The sequence below is a fragment of the Hyperolius riggenbachi genome, chromosome 2 (genome assembly GCF_040937935.1).
Source record: "Hyperolius riggenbachi isolate aHypRig1 chromosome 2, aHypRig1.pri, whole genome shotgun sequence".
NCBI lineage: Eukaryota > Metazoa > Chordata > Amphibia > Anura > Hyperoliidae > Hyperolius > Hyperolius riggenbachi.
In genome coordinates, this window is record NC_090647.1 from 348214400 (window position 1) to 348239666 (window position 25267).

The 25267-nt window shown below is 43.3% G+C and overlaps 1 protein-coding gene across 2 annotated transcripts in view; it reads right to left on the bottom strand.

Annotated features, from left to right (window-relative positions):
• Positions 1-8450: 8450 nt before the first annotated feature.
• PROK1 (prokineticin 1) overlaps positions 8451-25267 on the bottom strand; it is an 88225-nt gene continuing 71408 nt past the window's right edge. The window contains exons 4-6 of one of the 2 annotated variants that reach the window (XR_011025869.1): positions 24123-24248; positions 17896-18088; positions 8451-8543 (exon numbers count right to left, since the gene is read on the bottom strand). Coding sequence is in view for 1 of the 2 variants with exons in the window: in XM_068265544.1 (XP_068121645.1) it covers positions 17966-18088; positions 24123-24248 (249 nt within the window). In the remaining variant the exon portion in view is untranslated. Of the gene's footprint in view, positions 8544-17824; positions 18089-24122; positions 24249-25267 lie in introns of those variants that run through there. The other variant, XM_068265544.1, reaches the window with a different exon arrangement.

The window sequence follows — 25267 nt, forward strand, 5'->3', positions numbered from 1 at the left end:
GCAGTTGCATTACCTGATGGTATTGCATAAAGGATGGGGATGCACGCCGAGGCACCCCTGAAAGGTGCCCGAGGCGCACCAGGGTGCCGCGGCACCCAGTTTGAGAACCCCTGCTCTACGACAACAGTAAGGCATTTCACAGCACAGCTGACAGCTAATTTTATTCCACTATACATTCTTTCAACAAGGATATTTCCATCAACTAATACTAAATACATGACCAGGGCTTGTCTTTATTGTGCTAAGTTTCGTCTCAACAATGAACAATGGTACAAATGGGGATGACATAATTTCTATACTTCGACTAGAGGTTTTTTTTTTTTTAATGAATGTTACAAATATCAAAAGCAATAAAATGAGGAATATTTGTACAGTGAACCATACTTTGCATTGGATGGTTCATTAGTTGAAAAGGATACGACATACACACCGCTAGAGTTAACGTGTTAGGAGGGCTTTATTATATTGATGGAGTACAGATAAGTGCATCCAGTCCCCTTGCAGCACACATACATTCAGAGCAACTAGTTACCCATGCAGCTTCCACCCACCTAGAAGCTCCTACCAATCCAGCAGCTCCAACCCACACCCAGAAGCTTCAACCCATCACCACCCACTACCGGTAGCTTCAACCTACCAACACCCGCCCAGTAGCTTCAACCCACCAACACCCACTCAGTTCCCAACCAGAGCTTCCAGCCCCCCCTTACAGTTCCAAAAAGAAAGAAATAGGGTGGCTGGCACACAATCGGGCTGATGAGCTGACTTTGTGCTCACAGTAACCAGATTCACATTTGCAGAAGTAGAACGAAAGCACTGGGCACCAAAGTTAATTGCTTCCAGACTTTTAATCCAACAGGTACCATACAGAAAAAAGCACTAGCATGAAGTGAAAGATGGCCATGGGTGGGTTAGTCTTTTGTACAATTTTTTCTCTTTATGAATAAACATTAATAAACATAACGCCAATTATGAATATATTTAGACTCTCTATTCACTCTTAGTGCATTCTACGTGAGACTAACTATATAGGTAAATATCCCACCACAGTAATCTTAATGAAGGCAGTTCCCACCCTGCAGCACCCATCCACCCTTTAGCTCCCTCCCACCCAGAGCAACTAACCAGGCTGTAGCTCTCACCCATCCAAAAGCTTCTACCAACTCACACCACACAGCCCCCCTACCCCAACACACACAGATACCACCTACCCAGAGCACCCAAGCTAGCTTCCAGTTCCCACCCACCCAGAAAAAAACTAATATAAACACATAGTGATACATGTATTGCTAGATCAATAGGGATATACCGGTAGCTAAAATGTCAAAACTGCGCTGGTCAATACATTGAAAACAACCTCTTGTGAGCTGGTTAAATAGGACAGCAGTACTTTTATTGTGAATAGTGAAACTTAAATAAAATAGAAACCCTACAAGGTACTATGTATAAATAAGCATGCAATCCAGGACAACACTTTAAGGGATGACCTTGTGACATTTGGTCTATAGGTGATTGTGCCAGAGAGCTGTTTGTTTAATGTGGGATATAGTTTACCTCCATCAAAGTTTACTGTGGTCATTCAGTGTAGGGTAAGCGCTCAAATGTTCAGTCTCTGTAGCAAACAGGAAGTCTTTATATTTCAAACAGGTACGGGCGGGGTGCACAAAGCAACCCCCTATAAGAAAAGAGGCCCAATAGGCCGTACAGTGCATCAGGGGTATTGGCCACCCCTCAGCCTCACCGGCAATATCTGCTGGGCTCTTGCACTCCAATCATGGTGTCACCAGATCTCCGGGCACTGGTCCTCTTCACTTCTTACAGCTGTCTGCTGCATCCCCCGTACGGCTCCTGATGCTGTATGTGACCCAATGTGCCAATCCTTCCTGAGAGGTCAGTGTCATATCTCTAAAGCTGGCCACTAACGGTCCAATTTCTAGCGAAAAATCGTTCGAGCGATCAGAAATTCTGATCGGATTGGTTGTAAATAATCTCTATTGGTGGACACAATCGATTATGAACGAGTGAAAAAAATGTCGCCCGAATGAATTTTCGTCGAACGAAAATTTGGATTTTCTTGGTGGTCGTGATAGATAGGAAGCAAAGATCGATTAGTTGATGGTGTAGTGAACGATTTTTCGTCCGATCAGAATTTCTGATCGCTCGAACGATTTTTCGCTAGAAATTGGACAGTTAGTGGCCAGCTTTACACACAGCTGTGAGGATGCTGAGGCATGAGCTAGCTAACTAGCTACAGAGACTGAACATTTGAGCGCTTACCCCACACTGAATGACTCCTTTTCTCTAACTACACCAATAGCAAGGGAGCGCTCCACTAGACTTGAGAGTGTTTTGTTCAGCCTCATTGTTTATGTGCTTTATGTACATTTATTTGCATTTATTGATTGCAATTTTCTTATGGTCTGTGAGCGCTTGTACTTAATATAGTAGAAAGTTTACTGTGGGGTGCCATCAAACTGCAGTCTATACTTGCCTAGTACACATGATGAGATTTTCAGGCAGATTTCCTGCCAGATTGATTATGCTCAACACATCTGATCTAATTTTGATCGATTTTCCATAGAAATTAACGGAAAATTGATTGAAATCAGATTGGACATGTTGAAAATAATCGATGAGGCAGGAAATCTGCCTGAAAAACTCATCGTGTGTACTAGGCATAAGAGTTGGATAAGCCTAGTCACATAACAGATCAATTTTTTTGAGCGCTCCCTGTACTGCTTAGAGGTCTGTGAAACTGAATGAAGTTCCAAACAACAATAATACCACTTCAGCAAACCTGTAACTTTGACTACAGTGCTGGCCACACATCTCAGCAGTGACTGTTCAATGACATTTTCAAACTAAGGAGGATCTTTACTGAATGTAACTAAATGAATAAAATGCTTATATTTTCAATATTCATTTATACTGTACATTATTTAGACAATGTTTGCCCACTGTAAAATCTTTCCACTTCCCAACCTCAACTTACATTCTTAAATTTATCACAGGTGGTGACATCTGTTGGCAAGTTACATCACTGTAGAATTTTTGTTGTGTGTTCTGAAGTGAGCAGAAACAACACCTGGGGCTTGATTCACTAAAGCGTAATAACTGCTATCATAGCAGTTATCACGTGATAACTGCTATCACAGCAGTTATCACAAGATCTGCTGCACGCAAAGGTTTGTGCGCATAGAGGTCGATTCTCAAAAGTGTGATAACTGCTATCACAGCAGTTATCACACGCTCTACCACTCACAAAAGTTTACATGCGAACAGCATTAGTTTACGTGATAAACAAAGGTTCACGTGAAACGCGCACATGATCGTGTGCAAATGTTTGTTTTTCGGGCTTAACTCACTCAACCGTGATAAGACAAATATCACACCTTATCAAAGTTATCATCACGCATTATCAAAAGTTATCACACGTTATCAAAGTTAACACGCCTTATCAGAGTAGCATAACGAGCACTACGAACCCGCAGGGGCTCAGGGCAGGACGAGTGCCATTGCCAATTAGCAATCATAATTTTTTTAGCGCTCGCTATGCTACTCTGATAAGGCGTTAACTTTGATAACGCATATTTTCTTGTGCAATCGTGCGCAAAAATGTGCAATTGCGCGCAAAAATTTTAAAAAACGTGCGCAGCTGTGATATGAGTGAATCAAGCCCAAGGTATGATAACTTTGGTAACATGTGATAACTTTGATAACGTGTGATATCTTTGATAAGGTGTGATATTTGTCCTATCACGGTTTGGTGAATCAAGCCCATCAAGTGAAGTGATGCTTTTCACCTGAAAATGTTTGCGAGCGCCAGTTCGCATGATAATTGCTGTGATAGCAGTTATCACGCTTTAGTGAATCAAGCCCCTGGTCTCCCAGAGTGCTTTGGGGCAGAAGACTGCATACCAAAATAGCCTAGCCCTAGACTAAACATCACTGGGAGGGTGGGATTACACACTAATATACAGCAATATATAGATATAGAAAATGTTTGTTACCAGATATAGCCAGTAGAGGGCAGCATAATTCCATCACATGCTAATTACTTACACCAGTTAGAAACCATTACAATTTTCTTCACTGGTATCCACCTTTCCCCATCCCCATGCACTCCAAAAAGAGGATGTTAATACTGGGAATTTATGTGCTATTCCTGGAAGACTAGATTGACAACCCCTATCAAGAGACTGAGTGCTCCATACATTTATGAGAAATAATGAAAGTATCAGTGAGTTTAAAAACTGCACTATGTTAAAACAGGCAGGGGGGAAGACAAGTGTGTATTTGCATGTGAAAATGTATGTAGTGCAATTTGGGGCTTGTGCATTCTTTTAAATACATTCAAATGTATGTAGTGGGAACAAGCCCCTAAAGGACATCCGAGGTGAAAATGAACTGATGAGAAAAACAATTGTATCTATCCTCAGTCTCCTAAAAATGACTTTTTTTTAGATATCTCACAGTTGTATTTTATATTTAAAACTAGTTTTTAAGTTTTTACTGTTTCATTGTCTCTGCTCAATGACACCTTCATTGAAGTATGTCAGAGCTCAAATCTATGAATTATTGATCCTTTGTATCTCTTTCCTGCTCCAGGAAGTCACTTACTGACAGGAAAGTGTTTTATGGCTGTAATTACTTATCAGTGAGGGTTATGCTATAGTCTGACCCAATCCGACCCGGTCCCAACCCAGATAGACACTGCCACTTGCATACCTAATGCTTAACTTTTTAGGTAGAGAAATACGAAAAGGAACACAGCCTAGTTATTTGTGTGCTTGGCACTGTGCATACACATGTCTATCTATCTCATCATGTCACATGTCACCTCTGTAGTCCTTTAGTAAAATAAAATAAACACCACAAACACTGTGATTTTAAGATAAATAATTTTCCCTCTATAAATAAAATAACACCAATGTATTTGTTTTAAGATATGTCTTTTTCTTTTTTGTTTTCTAATTTTTAACATTAAGGGTAAGGGGTCAGGACCCCTATATTGACACCATTTGGAAGGGGCAACTATTTATTTGGTTATGCTCATTAAGGGGGTTTTCAGATAGCACATATTCACTCCATACTACCTCTACATTGTTAATAGAGGACTCAGGCCCGGATTGACATCACAGGAGCCCATAGGCACAGATGTCCTGGCACCCTAGACTTCCCCCCTCCAACATCCTAAAAACCCCTGCCTAACCATAACGCAAATGTGCTGGCTGGCCCAGGTGTCACTTTTTCCTTACTTCCCTTGCCCTACAGGTGTCCCTTAGTATTAGCGACTGTATTTTTGCAACTGTCTGATTCTTTGCTGATTCTGTTTTCACAACTGCTGCAGAGCAGCTACAGACTGGTGAGATACCATATATGCGTTACCATACTAAGTCCAAGGGACTTTACTTTCATAATTGCTTGCTGGATCTGCTTTGCTTGCTTGCTCTATTGCGGTGGGATCTACCTTTCTGGCTTACCAAAGAAACAAAGCCCAAAACTGCCCTTTATTAACAAAAATAAATGACAATTAGCTGAAATGTAATGTTATTTATAATCAGTTTATGATTAGCCTTGGGGAGGGGCTACAGAGGTCTCAAAAAACTGCAAGAGCATCAAAGCCAATAAATATGTCCCCCAGCCATGGGCACTGGCACAGAGATAGCTGTGTGCCACCAAAACTAATGGTCCTACCCGACATTGACTTTAACAACTGACCAGGAGAGCTGCCACCAAAGGGTGGTTCCTCACCACCCGAACTGACCATGATTTCACCTCCAGAGGCCTACCCCTTTAGGCTGCAATGACATAACATCACCAACACCATCTCCAAACCCACATTCGTTAACTCAGACCCACTCAGGCCCTTTAACCATATTGCCTTGCAACCCAATATAAAATTAGGTAAGAGTGTGGGGAATCCTTTTCAACACTCCTAATTTTCTGTGAGTAACTCCACCCTTTCATGTACAGTACCTAAACCCCCTCCTACTTCCCATTACTTCCTATAGGATGATCCTACCATTATTCCAGTCCCAACCTGCTCACAGAACACCCTTTAACCTCTTAGGGAACAGCGCTGGCAGTAAAACCCCTTCATGGTGGCCAGGGTAGGTTCTAGAATTTTTGCCAAACTTGTAATGATGTACCCCCCATTGGATTTTGCTAGTGGATAGGTATACAAAATAAGATTAGTTGCTTCTGGTGAATAGGTAGGTGAGGTAAATTAACGTGTACTTGAGACCAACAAACACAAGCATTTATACATACCTGGGGCTTTCTCCAGCTTCATAGGCCATGCTTCCAAGGCCAAGAGCATTTTGCACCTGCACTGTTACAAGTCTTAACTAACAGCACAGGTACAAAACGCTCCCAGCCATGGAAGTGTGACCAAGGAGGTGCTTACGCAGTAGTCCCCAACTACTGGATCCGACTGTAGTAGAACGGACGGAACCCGGACATACTTTAAGGGAGCTCATGGATTACAGCGGGCTGAAGGAAGCCCAGGTATGTATCATTGTTTGTGTTTCACTGGTCTCAGGTATCTATTAAACTGAGAGCAGCTGGGTGGGGGAAATTAGGCTGGGTGCTTCTGGGCGAGGGAAATTAGACTGGGTGCTTCTGGGTTGGGGAAATGAGACTGGGTGCTTCTGGGTTGGGGAAATTAAACTGGGTGCTTCTGGACGGAGGAAATCAGATTGCATGCTTCAGGGTATGGGAAATTAGGCTGAAAGCAGCTGGGTGGGAGAAATTAGCTGGGTGCTTCAGAGTGCGGGAAATTAGGCTGGGTAAGTTTTGATTGGGGAAATTAAGCTGGGTGCTTCTAGGCGGGAGAAATTATCCCGGGTGCTTCTAAGCGAGTGAAATTAGACTGAGTAAGTCTTGGTGGGGGAAATTAGGCTTGCTGGGTGCTTCTGGGTTGGGGTAATTAAGCTGGGTGCTACTGAGTGAAGGATATTAGGCTGGCTGGGTGCAACTGGTTGGGTGAAATTTGGGTGCAGCTGGGACAGAGTGAGTAGACTAGGTGTTGATGGCTAGGTGGGTATCTGCATTCTTGGAGTGGGTGCTAGATTTTGCTGGCTGAATGCTGATAAATGGATGAATGCAGATGGCTTCCTGCTGATGTGTGACTGGCTGGATGCTGATAGGCGAGTAAATGGGTACTAATAGGTGTACAGCTCAGTGGATATGTAGGTGGGTGGCTAAGCGCTGACAGACCTGTTTGGGCGCTGATAGGTGTGCAGGTGGGCAGCTGGGTGTTGCTAGGTAGGTGAATGGGTATCAATGGGTGTACAGTTGAGTGCCGATGCTTAGGTGGGTGGCTGGGTGCTGATAAGTGAGTGAATGGGCGCTTATGGGTGTAAGGCTGAGTTCAGATGTGTAAGTGGATGCTGATAGGCGGGTGAATGGGTGCTGACGGGTGTGCGGCTGAATGCGGATGTATAGGTAGGTGGCTGGATGCTGATAGGCAGGTGAATAGGGGTTGATGGGTGTATATCTGAGTGAGGAGAGGGAGCGGGGCCAACAGAGAGCAGAGCATATTAATTAAAAGGTGGGGCCAGCACACACAGACTCTCTGCAGGTAAGCTCTGTGCTCCATGATTTATGCTGGGAACACACAATGCAATTTCCTGTCCAATCGGCCTGGAATTGGGTAATTATTTCTCACATGTCCAAACTGTTTGGGATCGAGAAAGATCAATTTACAAAATTATAATCGGAAAATCGATCCCTTTACTGATTGGAAACAGTTTGGACATGTACACACGCTACAACTTCCTGTCCGTTCATCCATCGATCGGATGGGAAATTGTTTTGTGTGGTCCCAGCATAAGGCAGGAGCAACAGAGCAGAGGGAGAAACTGAAAAATATTGTCTCACTGTAAAGCTGATGCTGGCCCCTCCAGTCTTCATGGTAGGGCCGGCCCTACCAGTTCCCTACCCCTAGCATGGGCAACCTTCCAGGCCTTACTTTGGAGTAATTCAGTCTGTGCTCCAATGCAGAGCTGGTATATGGTCATGAGGGCTGTGGGGTGGGGGTGGTGGCTATGATCCACCATTACTAGGAAATATAAAATCACTGTACACTCTCGTGATTTTTGAGTGATCGCGATTAGCGCTTTTTAAGCACTATTGCTCTAGAACCGCAATCTGTGACTGGTGCTAATCGCCCCAGTAAGAAAGAGTCCTTACTGCACACAATACCAACTGACAAGTGTTCAGCAGTTATCAGACTTTTTCCTTTTTGTTTGTTTTTGTTGGAGGCATGACCTGTTATCCCCAGCAGTTTCCCTGATCTCACACTTCGCATTCATAATCTACAGTTCCTAAACAAGGAAAGGAGTTGACCATAATGTCATTTATATACTGCATATATTTTACATTGAAATTATAAATTATACACACATTTGCAAAAAACATTTTTAATTGTTTTAATCCCATAGGATGCTCTGCAGTCTCTCTTGGTGACAGATTTTTCCATTATAAAGACCATCTGTAGGCAGGTATAAAACCACCCTTAATCCAGGTGTGTCTTCATTCTTAAATAAAATAAAAATATAATTATATATGAGTTGTAGTCACAGAAGGTAAAGGAAGGATCAGTGTTACAGTGGAAAAAAACACACAGGGGAAGCTGCTGCTGCTCTTACCAACCCTGCCAGCAACCTGACTGTGTATCTGACCAGGCTGTGGATGCAGTAGATATAGGTTAGACTAAAGATGCCCATACATTACTTGATTTTCAGCATTGATATCCAGCAAATGCAATCATAATGGTCAAATCTGCCAGAGATTGATGCCACTACATGGCCACCTGATCATAATATTATAGACCGTTTTCCAGCCGAAATTGATCTACATAATCGATGCAGAAAGCTGGAAATATTTGTCTTAAAAGGGCTCAGATGGGTGAGGGGCAACTGACAGGCCCCTGGGCAGTCTTCCTCCATGTGAAATGTGTCCCCCCCCCTCCTCCCCGGGCTGCTAATGTGTTGCAGGATCACCTGTCCACCGTTTCACCTCCTACCGTGTCCTGCGTCTTTCTCCATTGCTAGTGGGGACACCTGTATCTTGCGACCCCACTGCATGTACGTGCTATAAGTGCAGTGTGATGTATCCAAGGAAGCTTACAGCACATACAAAGTATGCTTCACTGCCACTGTAAATGCACATGTTATACGGTTACACACAGCATGCACTGTGTTAGGCCGATGGACTCCATCGCTCTGCACTGCTAACTTACCATTACAAAATAATTGCATTAGTAATGTTATTATAATTGTCTGATGAGGGCCAAATATGGACGTAGCCTGTACCCTTTCCAGTACTATTTCCCAATCACTCACGTCCCCCCGGCACCTGACTTTTTCTGGGGTGCTTGAGGGTACGTAGGTGATCGAACAAAAGGTGGCAATGGTCCCTAGGCTTTATACCCAACATCACTGGGGGAGGTGGGGGGGGGGGTGGAGTTACAATATTCAAGCTGGCCTTGCCCCCACCACTGATGCAGGTTATAGTGCCTTAGGACCACCACCACTGAGTGCCAACATAATTTGTTATTATGCAACGCTCCGTGCTGCTGGAGGGGTTCAATGTGTTCGACTTTGTCTGTGAAAGAGGGGGAGCAGCGGTATAGTGGTACTCAGTCGCGGGGACGGGGGCCTGACTTCTCCCTCTCCTCGGGTCCCCCTCCATGCTCCCCCCTCCATTGCAGCAATGTATGGCAGCAGTGGGAAGCGGTCTTAGTGAATTCTCTTCTTCTGACTCCATGCAAGGATCATGTTCCGCTGTGCTGCTCTGTCTCCAGGGAGTAGTGAGCACCCCAACTCCATCACTGCGCCACCTCGCCTGCTCCTAGAAACGGGGCTGTGCCACAAGTTTAATGCAGGAGTCATTGAGTGTGTCAGTAACGCAGGGTTCACATTTACCAGGATCATGTGCATTTTCAATGCATGCGATTTTGCATTCTATTTTGCAGCCTGAAAAGATTATTTGAACCTCTTCGGCCATTTTGCGACCATTTTGTGCTGAGACGCTATTTTGTGCTGAAATGCCATTTTCTTTCTTTAGACGTCATTTTCTTTATATTGTAACTTTTTATATTAGTTTAAGTTGCACATTATAATACAATAAATAAATAAATAAGTAATTTTAAGAAAACCATCACTATAGAGATATACTGTATAAAACGGTAAGTTCCCTTTAAACAGCTTTTCTTGTTTACCACAATGATATTTCTCTTTCTAGTAGACCAAAGCTGAATAACACCAGACCCGGAAATGCTAATATTTTCTTTAATTGTCTGAATTGCCTAAAACAGAAGAAGTTAGGCGTAATATTTACTGTATGCAAGAATGATGGACAGTTCATTGTTATAGGAGGTTTCAGTGGTCATTAATTATTCTCTGCTTATTGAATTAATCATATTCATTGTTTTCTTTTTGTCTATTATGTTCTATGATGTAAAATATGTCATTTTCTCCTTTATAACCACCAGAAAGGTAAATAAACCCTTGAGTAAGCTCTGGACATACATACTGCCTTGTGTGTTCCCTTTCTTATTTGCGGTGCTATCGATTGACTAACTATTGATGCCGACAGTGGTGTATGCATGTATTGTGTGCTTACAGTCTCAAAAAAGAACCCACTTTAACCTCTCTGGCGTTCTATTAAGATCGCCAGGGAAGCTGCGGGAGGGGTTTTTTTTAATAAAAAAAAAAACTATTTCATGCAGCCAACTGAAAGTTGGCTGCATGAAAGCCCACTAGAGGGCGCTCCGGATGCGTTCTTCTGATCGCCTCCGGCGACCAGAAGTAACACGGAAGGCCGCAATGAGCGGCCTTCCGTGTTTCGCTTACCTCGTCGCCATGGCGACGAGCGGAGTGACGTCATGGACGTCAGCAGACGTCCTGACGTCAGCCGCCTCCAATCCAGCCCTTAGCGCTGGCCGGAACTTTTTTTCCGGATACGCTGGGCTCAGGCGGCTGGGGGGACCCTCTTTTGCCGCTGCATGCAGCGGATCGCCGCGCTGCAGCGGCGATCAGGTAGCACACGCGGCTGGCAAAGTGCCGGCTGCATGTGCTGCTTTTTATTTGAGCCAAATCGGCCCAGCAGGGCCTGAGCGGCAGGCTCCGGCGGTACTGGACGAGCTGAGCTCGTCCAGACCGCCCAGCAGGATATTTACCTTACACAGCCCATGAAAATAAATGAGTTTGTCCACATTTAATGTTATTTCTGCATGTGGGAAAAAAACATGTATCATCCAACATTTTTCCGCACACGTTATATCATTTACAATTAGCGGCTTCTTGCACACTGCAACCGATTCCGATTCAGATTACGCTTTTTAATCAGTTTTTACATCCAATTCAGATTCCGATTTGCAGTGTGCAGGGAGCAAACTGCAAATCTGAATCGGAATCGGAAGTAAAAACCGATTAAAAAGCGGAATCTGAACCTGAATCGCTTGCAGTGTGCAAAAAGCCAGCTACTGTGTCAAAACACGCATGTTGTAACGGAGATGAATGCACATGTTGCTCAGGAAAACAATGTGTGCTTTGTTCTCACACTGCAAGTTTGAATCCTTCCTAATTAAATGCATATGAAAAATAACATAAAACACCAAAATGTAGCATTCATAATACAATTAATTGGAAGCAAGCTACCTTAAACTACAATTGTAATTTCCCTATAGTTACAAATTACATAAAGGCCATTACTCAATTCACTTTTCTCCAAGTTTTCTCCTAGGAGATCATTTTCAACTTCTGTTTAAAATAACTTTTCTGCACTCTGCAAAAAGTACCAAAAAGTAGGGGAAATAGTACTGTCAGAATTATTCTGAGTATTTTCTTGCTTGCTGGTGGTTCAAAGGAAACCTGAGGGAAGAGGGATATTGCGGCTGATGTATTTATTTCCTTTTAAACAATGCAAGTTGCCTGGCTGTCCTCCTGATCCTATGTCTCTGAAGGTGGCCATATATCTGTCAATTTTGCTGCCTGATTGACCATTTGATACAATAATTTTATTGAATCGGATGAAAATCGGTGCTGCAACAAACATGCCCAATCAATGATTTGACCAATTTTCACTCAAAATCAGTCTGATTTTTCGATCGAACATGTTGGGAAAACAGGGGCCAACATGGACGATCGGATGCACGGCACTAACTTACAACTTCGTGACGACCGACAAACACAATGGAACCCCAAAAGTTAATGTGCCCCCCGGTGTCTGTGCATTTAAATCTTACCTGCTCAAGCTGCTGGGACTGTCCAGCTTCTCCTCGTCTGCTTTGCTGCTTCTCTTCCATGTGACACCTGTGTGATGTCACACACCTGCTACATGCTATACAAGGAAACCACATGGTGGTGAAGGAGGTGCTCATGGTGAAACAGCATACGAGACCCCAGAGAGGCTGGACAGGCAGAACAGGTAGACCAGGTGAGATTTGAATACATGGGCAACAGGGATGGGGGGGGAGTGCACAGCAACATTTGGGGGAACAGCGGCGAGGTGGCGGAGGCAGCGTCACAAGGTCGATTTATTCTGACATCGATCAGGAATTGACCTGTGGTGTATGGGCAGCCAATAGACCTCAGAGAGGGAGATCTTGGTTGATCTGCCAAAAGAGTGCTAGATGTATGGGCACCATAATACTTTTAGCTAGATCATCAACAATACCAGATCAGTTGCTCTAACTCAAGTCTGACTGGATTAGCCACATACTTATTTCAGGTGTGTGACTCTGACATTGCTATATCCAAAGAGATTTGCAGTACTGTCAGATAACTGGAATTGTTTAAACTAAAAGTGGGATTTTATGCCACAAAATCAAATTCCATTTAAACACTGCAATGTGTTTGTAATGCTGCCAGGCATCTCACTATGCAGTGCAAGATCTCCAATCTATTCAGAACTGTCTCTGCTGTGGTTATCTTTTCCCAGTCCTTCAGCCTCTATTCTATGCCATCGCTGAAGAGAAAGCTTGTCATCTAATCTCCCACATTCCTGCTTCTCGCTGATTGGTCTGAGCACACTTTAGTGTGACAGGCTGAGGCTGCAACATGATCCTGTGCTCACACGTGTTTACAAGCAAGCCAGAGATGATGCAGCAGATTGGAGGAGAAAAGAAAAAACTTAAAGCGGAATATAACCCTGCATTTCAACTTTGCTCTAAAACATTATTTACAGTATATTATATGCAACCAGCATTTTTTTTTTACTAGACCAGCATTGGAAGGGTTACACAGGGCTTTAAAGTTCCTGGAGATTTCTGCAGACGCATCCGAAGCTGACATAGATACATTTTGTTTACATAAATGTATCTAAGTGTTGAATGTGACTCATCTCTCTGACTGAGAAGGAGTTGGAGGACAGCCAAAGAGTGTGTAACATTTTTCAATAGATACATATAACTAAATAGAATGTAACAATCTGAACTTCTGCATATCTCTCCACGGAACGTTAAACCTCTGTGTTTAACTCTTCCAATGCTGGTTTAGTAAAAAAAAATGCTTTTTGCATATAATATGCTGTAAATAATGTTTTAGAGCAAAGTTGAAATGCAGAGTTATATTCCGCTTTAATTAAGGGAGGAAATTACATCAGGATTTAGCTTAACACTATGGGAAAAAGACCGCCCCTGCCAGGAACAGAATTCTCTTCAGTTACTATCTAAAATTCACTGAAATTAAAACATGGACAGTACAATACATCTGTTTTGTAAGTAGATCAAGTATTTCTACTATACTACTTATATACTGTATGTGTTTTTCCTGGCATAGTATGGGTGATCCTCCATATAGCAGCCTAGATATCACTTAAAGGCATTTTATTTATTTTATTGATAAGGTGTAAACAGGGCCGGATTTGTACTTTTTATCGCCCAAGGCCAACTATACCGTCTGTATGGTTGTTATCTTTGCGTGCCTCAATGAGAATTCTACTTACTTTCCATCATTGGATGTCACAGACAATAACTATTTTAGTAATTTGTGTCTAGATTATTAGTTATGTTTTCCTTAAGAACTTTTATGTTATGTTTGCCATATCATTAATGATGGACCCATTGTGTCACCATGAGAGTTAGGCTGATGTGTACCTGCAGGATAGAGCTTACAGGTCTTGCAGGGACGACACAAGTACAGGACAGATAGTTCAAAGGATAAAGCTGTCTTTGTAGATAGGGATGGCTGCATAAAACAGCTTTACTGCCCCTCACTGAGCCGCCCCTAAATTTCTGGTGCCCTAGGCCATGGCCTATGTGGCCTTGCCAGAAATCCAGCACTGGGTGTAAAGTATCACCTAAGTGAAAACTCAGGAGAAAAAGTAAATTGAATAAGGCCCTTTTTACTGTCTTGCCTTCTCTCTCAGTACATGCATCTAGCTTTTCTTCAAATATGATACCTGGCTATCCCTTAAATACAAGTTCTAATATAATGCCAGCAACATATGGTAGAATTTTTAAAACCAGTTCCGTTATCCACATAGTCCAGCCTCACAGCACAGCCTGTGAGCCAACCCTTTTTTTTGCCTCTAGCCTGGTGATTGGACATGTAAGTTGCACAGTGCACAGAGGAGGTTATCAGACTGCTCTCCCTTTCTAAGATGAAGTGAATAGTGTTTTACAGTACAGCCCAGTTCTGTGCAGTGCAGTAATGATAAGTTACCTGGCAGTGTTTTAAGATAAAGCTTACCATACACCTTGCAATCCTAATTGTACAACCTTGATCAATTTTACCACATCTCTGTAGTATACCAGGTTGTTTAGGTGAGCACTAATACTACCGTATATACTCGCAAGCAAGCCAAATTTTTTACCCCCCAAAAGTGGCCCAAAAGTTGGAGGGTCGGCTTGCTTGCGAGTCATGTGTCTCTCCCCCCCGCTCCCCCCCGCGGCCCCGCTGCCATTACCTTAGCCAGCGCCGCTTCCTCTATCCCCGTCCTGCTCGTACAGTAACTAATTCACTGCAGCGCACCCCACGGTGGCTGCTGTGATGAGGGAGGAAACCATAGAGAGCGGTTCCCATAGTACATAATAATACATATCGCCACTACAGGAAGCAACTCTCTCTAGGCTTCCTCCCTCATCACAGCGGCCGCCGTGGGGCGCACTGCTGTGAATTAGTTACCGTACGAGCAGGACTGGGATAGAGGAAGTGGCGCCGGCTAAGGTAATAGCAGTGGCGGCCGCGGGGGGAGCGGGGAGGGGCACTACCTACCCACCCACCCAACTACCCATACTGGGAATATACTAGCCATACTGGGCACTATGTTAGCTATACTGGGCACTATACTAGCAATACTGGGCACTATGCTAGCTATACTGGGGCACTATGCTAGCTATACTGGGGCACTATACTAGCTATACTGGGGCGCTACCTACCCATACTGGGCACTATACTAGCTATACTGGGCACTATACTAGCCATAATGGGCACTATACTAGCCATACTGGGCACTATACTAGCTATACTGGGGCGCTACCTACCCATACTGGGCACTATACTAGCTATACTGGGACACTATACTAGCCATACTGGGCACTATGTTAGCTATACTGGGGCACTATACTAGCTATACTGGGCACTATACTAGCTATACTGGGGGGCTACCTACCCATACTGGGCACTATACTAGCTATACTGGGCACTATACTAGCTATACTGGGGCGCTACCTACCCATACTGGTCACTATACTAGCCATACTGGGCACTATACTAGCCATACTGGGCACTATACTAGCCATACTGGGCACTATACTAGCTATACTGGGACACTATACTAGCTATACTGGGCACTTTACTAGCTATACTGGGGGACTACCTACCCATACTGGGCACTTTAATAGCTATACTGGGCACTTTACTAGCTATACTGGGTCGCTACCTACCCATACTGGGCACTATACTAGCTATACTGGGACACTATACTAGCTATTCTGGGCACTTTACTAGCTATACTGGGGGAAAACCTACCCATACTGAGCACTTTACTAGCTATACTGGGCACTATACTAGCTATACTGGGTCACACTGGGGGGATCACGCAGCGAGCATTTCTTACCCCTGGCGTATATGGGGGTCAATAATTTTTTCCTGGTTTTTCAGGTAAAAGTTGGGGGGTCGGCTTATATGCGGGTCGGCTTGCTTGCGAGTATATACGGTACATAGAAGTGGAAAATTGAAAAAGCGTGTACAAAATTAAATGGGGTATATGGTAAGTTTTAAGATGGCCACATATGGTTTGATAAAAATTTTTATGTTTTCTTTAATAAAATATTTCTGCCAAAATGAATAGAGATTATTTCATATATTCAGCAGTGATGCACTGGGAGACATCTCAAACTCACTCCAACCTGAATTATCGCAAATTCTTTCTGTTTTAAGAAAGCAAACTTTTGTTTTTCTTAGCATTTTAGTAAGGGGGCTTTTAGGACCATTGTAGTCCCTTACACACTCCAATGAGTTCTGGTTCACCAAAAGCTTGCTGGTTAGTCTGTAGCTCTCGGTGTTACAAGCCCTACTCCATAGAGCCAAATTAATCCATGCCATGCACTGATGAGGATCAAACAATCTGAAACAGTCTGTATGCATGTTGGATTATTATGGCTCTGTACAAATTAACAAGCTGACACATCATTGCATTCCAGCGGTTCTGGAGGTGTGTTTAGCTTCTAAGGGCAACAATGGTTGATTTGCATGTATTCAGCAGTGATGCACTGGGAGACATCTCAAGCTCACTCCAACCTGAATTATCACAAATTCTTTCTGTTTTAGGAAAGCAAAGTTTTGTTTTTCTTACAAAATTGACCAAATGGTAAGCTTTGTTCTACTTTTCTACACAATCTTTATTATTATTATTTTTTTATGAAATAAACCTGAACTGAACAATTTGATTATATTGTGTGTGGCCAGTGGTCACCTTTAGTCAGGGGAATACGAAAATGTTAAAGTACACTTGAAATTAGGATATGGCCATATTTATTTCCTTCTAAACAATATGATTTGCCTGGCAGTCCTGCTGATCTCTTTGGCTGCAGTAGTGTCTGAATCACACACCTGAAACCAGAGGCTAATACTGTCAGACTTCAGTCAGAAACATCTTACCTACATGCTTGTTCAGGGTCTATGGCTAAAAGTATTAAAAACAGAGTCTTAGCAGGACAGACAAGCAATCTGTATTGTTTAAAAGACAATAAATATGTCAGCCTCCATATCACTCTCAGTTAAAGGGAAACTTAAGTGAACCTAAATAAAAAGAGATTCACTTACCTGGGGCTTTTACCAGCCCCCTGCAGCTGCCCTGTGCCCGCGCCATCACTCCTCGAAGCTCCTGTTGCTCGCAGTGCCTAAGTTTCGAATTCGGTGTCAGAGCCAGTCGCCGGCCACTGCGACTTCTTGATCCCGCTCCTGCCGCCAGGAGCGTCCTGTGCATGCGTAGTATGAGATTTTCTCCTAATGCGAGAGCAGGATCGAGGACATGCGCGGCCAGGGCTGCGCAGGTGCAGTGGCCGGCGACTGGCTCTGCCACCAAAATCAAAACTTAGGCCCTGCGGGTGACAGGAGCATCGAAGAGTGACGGAGCAGCATCGAGTCGTGATGGCGAGGCATCGAGGAGTGACAGCGCGGGCACAGGATGGCTGCAAGGGGCTGGAAGCCCCAGGTAAGTGAAACTCTTTTTTTAAGTTAACGTTCCCTTTAAGGTGTTTTTTAACATGTTTTGTACCTGTGAAAAACCAGCAGATGTGCAGTACTTGCTGGTTGGAAAGGAGCCATAATCCTCACTGATGTCCTCACCAACCATAGTCTTACATAGCAGGTTGCTCTGCGGTGCATTTTTACCCATTGTGTGGCAACACTGTACTTCTGTACATATATGATATCATACCTCTGTGGCTTGAATGGAACACGTCACAGTTTGAAAAGGGCTGGTCTAAACTATAGCTACTAGAAAATGTTTATTGGAAATCCAGGTTCTTGAAGTTAATTGAGCACCGATATTTGCCATTGAGAAACTTTGAGCACACAAGGCTGGGAATACAGGGACAGCTGTGATGCAGGCGTTTACCAGGGAAGGGAACCTATGAAAAGAGAGGCGCAAAGATATACAAATTATTTTTCAATTACAAAAAAACATAAAGTAAACATTAAAAAAGGCAATATTTAATTTCACTGTCCTCCATCTAAAAAGGGATAACAATTTTCAACAACTAGACATTTCAGGTGATGGATGAAAGTACTGTAATTATAATATCAATACAATATTACAATAGCTGCTAAAAATTTACTTTTACTTGCTTTCTAATAAAAGTGCAAATTGGTCCAGCTACAGTTCAAAACCACACAGCTTGAAACACACCTGAACTGATGCAAAGCTACCCAAAGTAAGCCCAGAGGTATGTTCATGTTGGATACACAAACCTACTGTATGTGCATTGTCTGTTCCTCCCTTGGTCCACCTGGTCTCCATAATCACTCCTAGAAAAATCTGACTTTTGGACAAAGTCAAATTTTCTAACAGGAAGAGAGGTAGGCTTGCTGTGACATCACCCTCCCATTTTCTGGTTTTCCCTGCTCCAGTTACTCCCCTTTTTTACATAAAGCTTTTGCAAAGCTTTTTTGCATAATAGCGAAAACCCTTTGCACACACTGTCATGCAAATACTCACTGCAGACCAGCCTTCCAGGTATCGCTACTATCACTACAGTTAAATTACAATCAGAAGTCTTAGTTTGCAAAAAAAAAGTAGTATTTTACATAGTCACGAGGCTCCCCTGAAACCTGGTTGATCGTCCCACAATAAAACTAGTTCGGTCTGAATGGATGATAGAAGCAATGTGTTAAGTCTGTGGTAACCACTTATGGTATATAAATATGTGTCCTTACCTGATTCTGGGTAACTATACTGTATTATCAATTGTGAGAATGAAAGGCTGAGCTTTGAGAGGTTTCATATTTTAATTAACTGCAAATAAATAACTTTATACTTACCACTTGACCACTACAGGTTGTTTTCCCCTTTCACATTTCGGCTGTCCTCCCATTCATTCGCCAATAACTTTACCACTACTAATCACACCTAAATGTGATAAATACAGTTTTTTCACCACAAATTACGCTTTTTGTAGGTGATGCTTTTTATTAGTAATTACTTTATGTTTAATGCATTTTAAAGAGAAAAATAAGGGGAAAAAAATACACCATTTCTCCATTTTCAAACACTAAATGTTTAATATAAACAATGCTAATGTAGATTAAACCCACATATTTTATATAAAGGTGTATTTTTTCCATTTTGTGTTTCTGGTTTTCTCATTACACTATACACTATAAATATTTACAAGTTCTTAATTGCAAAAATAACAATAATATACCCTCAGGACATAAATGTATAAAAAACAAAGTCCCTAAGGTATTCTATTTTAAATTCTGTCACTTCAGCTCATTTTTTTTTCTTTTTTCTTTTTCTTAACAAGTCTTTTACTGTGGTAACTATGGGGGTGGGGGAGGGGGAAGAAGGGATTAATGGGCTTGTTATAGGTATAGGAAATGTATGCTTGCTGATGTGATCATTCAAATCAGAAATAGCACTTCCGTAAATTTCCTCGCAGACCACACCCCTTCCTTTTCAGTCTTGCTGCAGGGCCAATAGGAAGTAAGGTAATGCAGCTCCACCACACTCCTGCCCACCTCTAGCCATTCCCTTGCCCACCACTGCACTGCTGTGATGAGTGTTGTAGACTGCTTTGTTGTGGCCCCCATTGCGCTTGCAATGGCAGCTGCGGGAACACACATGTCAGGCGACACTTTCCCTGCAGTTACCGTACAGGGGCATATCCACCTTCTCCATCCCCTCTTCCACATCACGGTTCCTATAGTGGCTGAAGTACACCTGGTTCATGCATTTGTATCCTCCCGCCTAGACTACTGCAACGCCCTGTTCATCGGATCTACAGATAAGTCCCTTACAGCTGGTACAGAATGCTGCAGCCAGACTCCTAGCCAATGCTCCCCGCAGCTCACACATCACCCCGGTACTGCAAACTCTTCACTGGTTGCCAGTTAAATGGAGAATCAATTTTAAGATCTGCCTGCTGACATTCAAGGCTCTACACCACATGGGACCCAAATACATAGCGGATCTATTGGAGCTTTATGCCCCTCCACACACCCTCCACTTTGCCAACAAGATGAAGCTGGTTATTCCCAGGATACACTTAACATTTGGTGCTCGGGCCTTTTCCTATGCAGCCCCTACTCTATGGAACTCACTTCCACAATCAGTACGAGAGGCTCCCTCTCTGGACAGCTTTAAAAAAGGCTAAAAACTCACCCCTTTTCCCTAGCCTTCAAGACTGCATAATGCAGGGTCACAGTGCTTTGAGTCCCCAGGGAGAAAAGCGCTATATTAATATTATTGTTATTGTTAAGTATGGCACTGAGTTGAAGACCCCCATGCTGCGCCTGGGGTACAGAGGCATACCCGTCCGCCTCCAACTGCCCTTGTCTTTTTGCCCAGATCGCGGTTGCTATGGCAGCCATGGGACACTATGTAGTTGTAGTAGACATCTGTGCTGCAGCTTCAGTACAGGGTCACCCCCACACACTCCCCCTGCTATGTATTGGTTGAACACATGGAGTTAGTGAAGGAAGGGGCAGGATATGAATGATTGTGGAAAATTGTGGAAAAATATCAACAATCTCAAGGTTACAAGTCCATCTCCAGAAATCTAGATTTGCCTTTGTCCACAGTGCGCAACATTATCAAGAAGTTTGCAGCCCATGGCACTGTAGCTAATCTCCATGGGCGTGGACAGAAAAGAAAAATTGATGAAAGATTGCAACGCAGGATAGTCCGGATGATGGATAAGCAAACAAGTTCCAAAGAAATTCAAATTGTCCTGCAGGCTCAGAGAGCATCAGTGTCAGCACAAACTATCCATCAACATTTGAATTAAATGAAACGCTATTGCAGGAGACCCAGGAGGACCCTCCTGCTGACAAAGAGACATAAAAAAGCAAGACTACTGTTTGTCAAAATGAACTTGAGTAAGCAAAAATCCTTCTGGGAAAACGCCTTGTGGACAGATGAGACCAAGATAGAGCTTTTTGGTAAAGCACATCATTCTACTGTTTACTGAAAATGGAATGAGGCCTACAAAGAAAAGAACACAGTACCTAAAGTGAAATATGGTGGAAGTTCAATGATGTTTTGGGGTTGTTTTGCTGCCTCTGTCACTGGGTGCATCATGAAGGCATCATGAAATCTGAGGATTCCCACTGTAGAGCCCAGTGTGAGAAAGCTGGGTTTGCGTCTGAGATCTTGGGTCCTCCAGCAGGACAATGACCCCAAATGTATGTGTGATACGTAGCGGAGACAACGCCGCCCCGCGGGGCAACATGGCGGCGGTCTCCGCTTCCCAGCCGGCGGGTTCCACTTCACATGCGGAATCGCTGGCGCAGGTGGATGGGGACACCGCGGCTGGCGGCATGGCGGCGGGTCCTGCAGGGCAGCTGGCGGACCTCGGTTCGCATTCGTGCACGGACCCTAGGCCTGGCCTCTCCGGTGCACAGAGGCAGAGGGTCGCGCACGCGCGCGCAAGGAGGCAGGACTTTTACCTCCTACGTAGGAGGGTCAGCTGACTCTCCAGTCAGCTGACTTCAGGAGGCCTTCTGATTGGTTGGGCGGCTGGGTGGCGCTGCAGATGCGCTCCCAGCAGATAAGGAGCCTGTGTTCAGTTGCTCTTTGTCTGCTGTCGTGAATACTTAGGTGTAAACGCTCAGACCTTAGCTCAGTTCCCAGGTGTTGATATCAAGGACGTCACACCTCAGTTTAGGATTGTATTGCATATTTGTCTGTGTCTTGACTTTGGCCATCCCTGGCTACTCTCTCCTCTTCTCGATTTTGTACCTTTGCTTATCTGATTCTTAGTTGCCGACCCTGCCTGTTATATGGACTCTGAATCAGCCTTCTGTTACTGCTGCCGTCTCTCTGTTGCCGAACCTTTGCCTGTCTGACCTTTCTCTTTCCCCCAGTGGAACGTCTCCCACTGGTGGGATATCTCTGAGGCTTGCCTCTCCGAGACGCCTGCCCTAGCAGCGATTACTGCCAGGGGCTGAGATCCCAATCTTCACCTGGGCCGAGGATCTCACACACGGGGTTCCCATTCAGAGGTAACCACACCTCTGAGGAATCACCGTGTGTTGGATAGTTCCACAATCTTGTATATTGTACAGTGTTGATTGTCATTTTTCTGCCACGGTATCCAGAGGTTAGTTGCACTTGCATTATTGGTGATTCTGCAGATCATCAATAAACGGGTGACATCTGCGTTGTTGGTGATACTTCAGATCACTAATAATCAGATTCTCTCTGCTTATTGACACCGATCATTACAGTATGTCAAAAAGCACCCAAAACAGATGGCAACAAAGTGCTGGAGAGTTCTGAAGTGGCCAGCAATGAGTCCACATTTAAATCCCATTTAAACACCTGTGGAGTGATCTTAAAATTGCTGTTGGTCCCTTTCAATAAGAGAGACCTGGAGCACGTTGCAAAGGATGAGTGGTCCAAAATTCCAGGTGAGAGGTGCAAGAAGCTTATTGATGGTTATAGGAAGCAACTGATTTCAGCTATTTTTTCCAAAGGGTGTACAACCATATATTAAGTTAAGGGTGCCAATAATTTTGTCCAGTCCAGTTTTGTGTGACATTGGGCCTGGTTCACAAAGCAGTGATAACTCAGTTATCACGCCTAAAAGACTTTAGGCGTGATAACCTTTGCACTAGCAAAGTTATCACCGCTTTGTGCTATAATTCGCGCGAAGCTCCCGCACGCAAACGCGCGCACAGTCCCATAGGGCTTAATGGGCGCTTCGCGCGAAGCACAGTGCGCTGCGCGCGTAGCACGGTGTGCTGCGCGCGCAAAACTTTGCGCGCGGGAGTTCGCGCTAATTCCTTCAGATCACGCCTAAACTAAGTTTAGGCATGATAAAGGGCTTTTCACAGGCGTGCAAAGTGTTTGCACCGCTTTGTGAATCAGGCCCATTATGTCCAATTTGCTTTTTTTCCTACTTTTTTTGTTTTGTTCCAAAACACACAAAAGGAATAAACATGTGTTACTGCAATACTTTTCTATGAGAAATACTTGATTTTCTGGAAATTTTCTGTATGTATTACAGTATATGATGCGTGATATAGATCATATGGTATGTGTTTTATAGTGTGTTTATATATGTACGGTTGGGGCGGAGTGACACAGATTTTTTTTGCCTGGGGTGACAAAAAGGCTAGAAATGGCCCTAGGTAAGTACTTATACATTTATGGTTTTCTATTGGGGCTAAAATCCTTTAAAAGTCAGACATTCAATGCTCCCTTCTCATTGAACCCACTCCTGGACAGATGAAGGCGTTTATACCAATTCCAGCTCCAGAAGGAGATACCATATTTTGCAAATCATACTTCTATTGATGACTATTGTTGATTGTTGCATGACAGTGTCAGCCATTTAATAAGGCAAGCTGATATATTGCTGTGTGAGAGGCTCATATACTGTAATTTTTAACACAGAGAGCATTCCTCTCTTTGTTGCTGTCTAAAAATTTGACGTTATCCCAAATTCATTTTTTAATACTTCTGATTACGGAGACTGGGGGGAGGGAAAGGAGAGGGAAAGGAGAGGAATGGCCAACACGAAGGTATGTGACTCCAGAATGAACATGCCTCTTTAATTTCACAATGTACAGTAGTCAAAGGCTAATTTTTGGGATAAGACAATTCACTTATCTGTAGGTGTTTTAGGATGTGGGTGGAAACCTGAGAGCCTGGGGGAAAACCATGCAAACACAGAGAAAACATACAAGCTCCATTCAGATGGAGTACTGACTCAGATTCGAAAGGAGGGCCCAGCATAGCAAGGTGAGACTGCTATCCACTACACCACTGTACCATGACTAGTAAGGGATCTAGAGCTGGATGGTGGTATAATTATCTGATGAAGTATGATCCAGGCATTTTTTTCAATATGACATCAGTGGCTTGCAGCAAAACATTTCTACCTCAGATTACTTAATAGTGAACAACAGTAGAGTAATATGAAATGAAGGAATAGATACCTTATGACTGAACGGATGGCACTCCTCTCCTTCTTGCCCCATTGGAGTGCACATTCTTAGACCGCGTAACCATAGACTGATTGCACAGCAAGTTCCAACACCGCACTGCAGATCTCTCTCGCAAGCCTAAGTCATAAAACATAGGCTTTCATTATTGCTGAATGTGCCATATTTAAATTAAATCATATTTAGAATATAGGAGATTTTATACAACTTAAATGGTTCCGGACCAGCGCGGTTGAAATCTATGTCCTGCTTGTGGCTACGCGGCTCTGACAGGACGTAGATTTCAAACATCGCCGCCATACAGTATTGCCACTCTCCCATCGCCACAACTCACTTGCACTGCAGTCTATATGACGGCAAAGCTCTGTGAGCCGGTCAGGAGCCAATTTCATTGGCTCCTGACCCTGTCATCACTGTGAGCCAATACCATTGCTGTATGTCTTAGTAGTAATACACATCTCCTACACTGCCTTACTCCACAACTATTAGCGTGTTGCAATAAATCTTTTTATCTTACAATGCAGCTGTTTGCAAAGGAAAAAAAAAGCTGATTCTGCTTTCCCATAGAAAAATAAATACATTGTTTTAAATTTGCAAGAGTCACTATTAAAAGTTATTTCCTGAAAGCTGCTGAAATATCAGTATACAAAAAAGCTGCATACTTGTCTATCAATATCTGGTTCAGACATTACTGAAAATATGTATCTGATAACAAAAAGGAGAAAGGTAAGAGACACATTTGTTTATAAAGAATGCATGAACACACCATTAAATAAAGTAGACAACAAAGTCTAGTTTAAAGGGTCACTTAAGGCAAAAAAATAAGTGTTTTACTCACCTGGGGCTTCTACCAGGAAGAACATACAAACTCCTTGCAGATGTTGACCTGGCTGGGATTCAATCCAGGGACCCAGCGCTGCATAGCAAGAGCACTAACCACTACGCCACCGTGATGATTGATTAAATGTTCAATTTTTATCAATACAACTTAATTGGGAGTGGCTGATTTTTCTGATCAATTTTTATGAAAATTGAGTGGTCCAGGGTAGATTGTAAATTCCTTGCTTAACTAAGTAATTATTTCAATGTTTTCAATATTTTTTTTCATAATTGATGAAAAACTGATTACATGTGTGTCA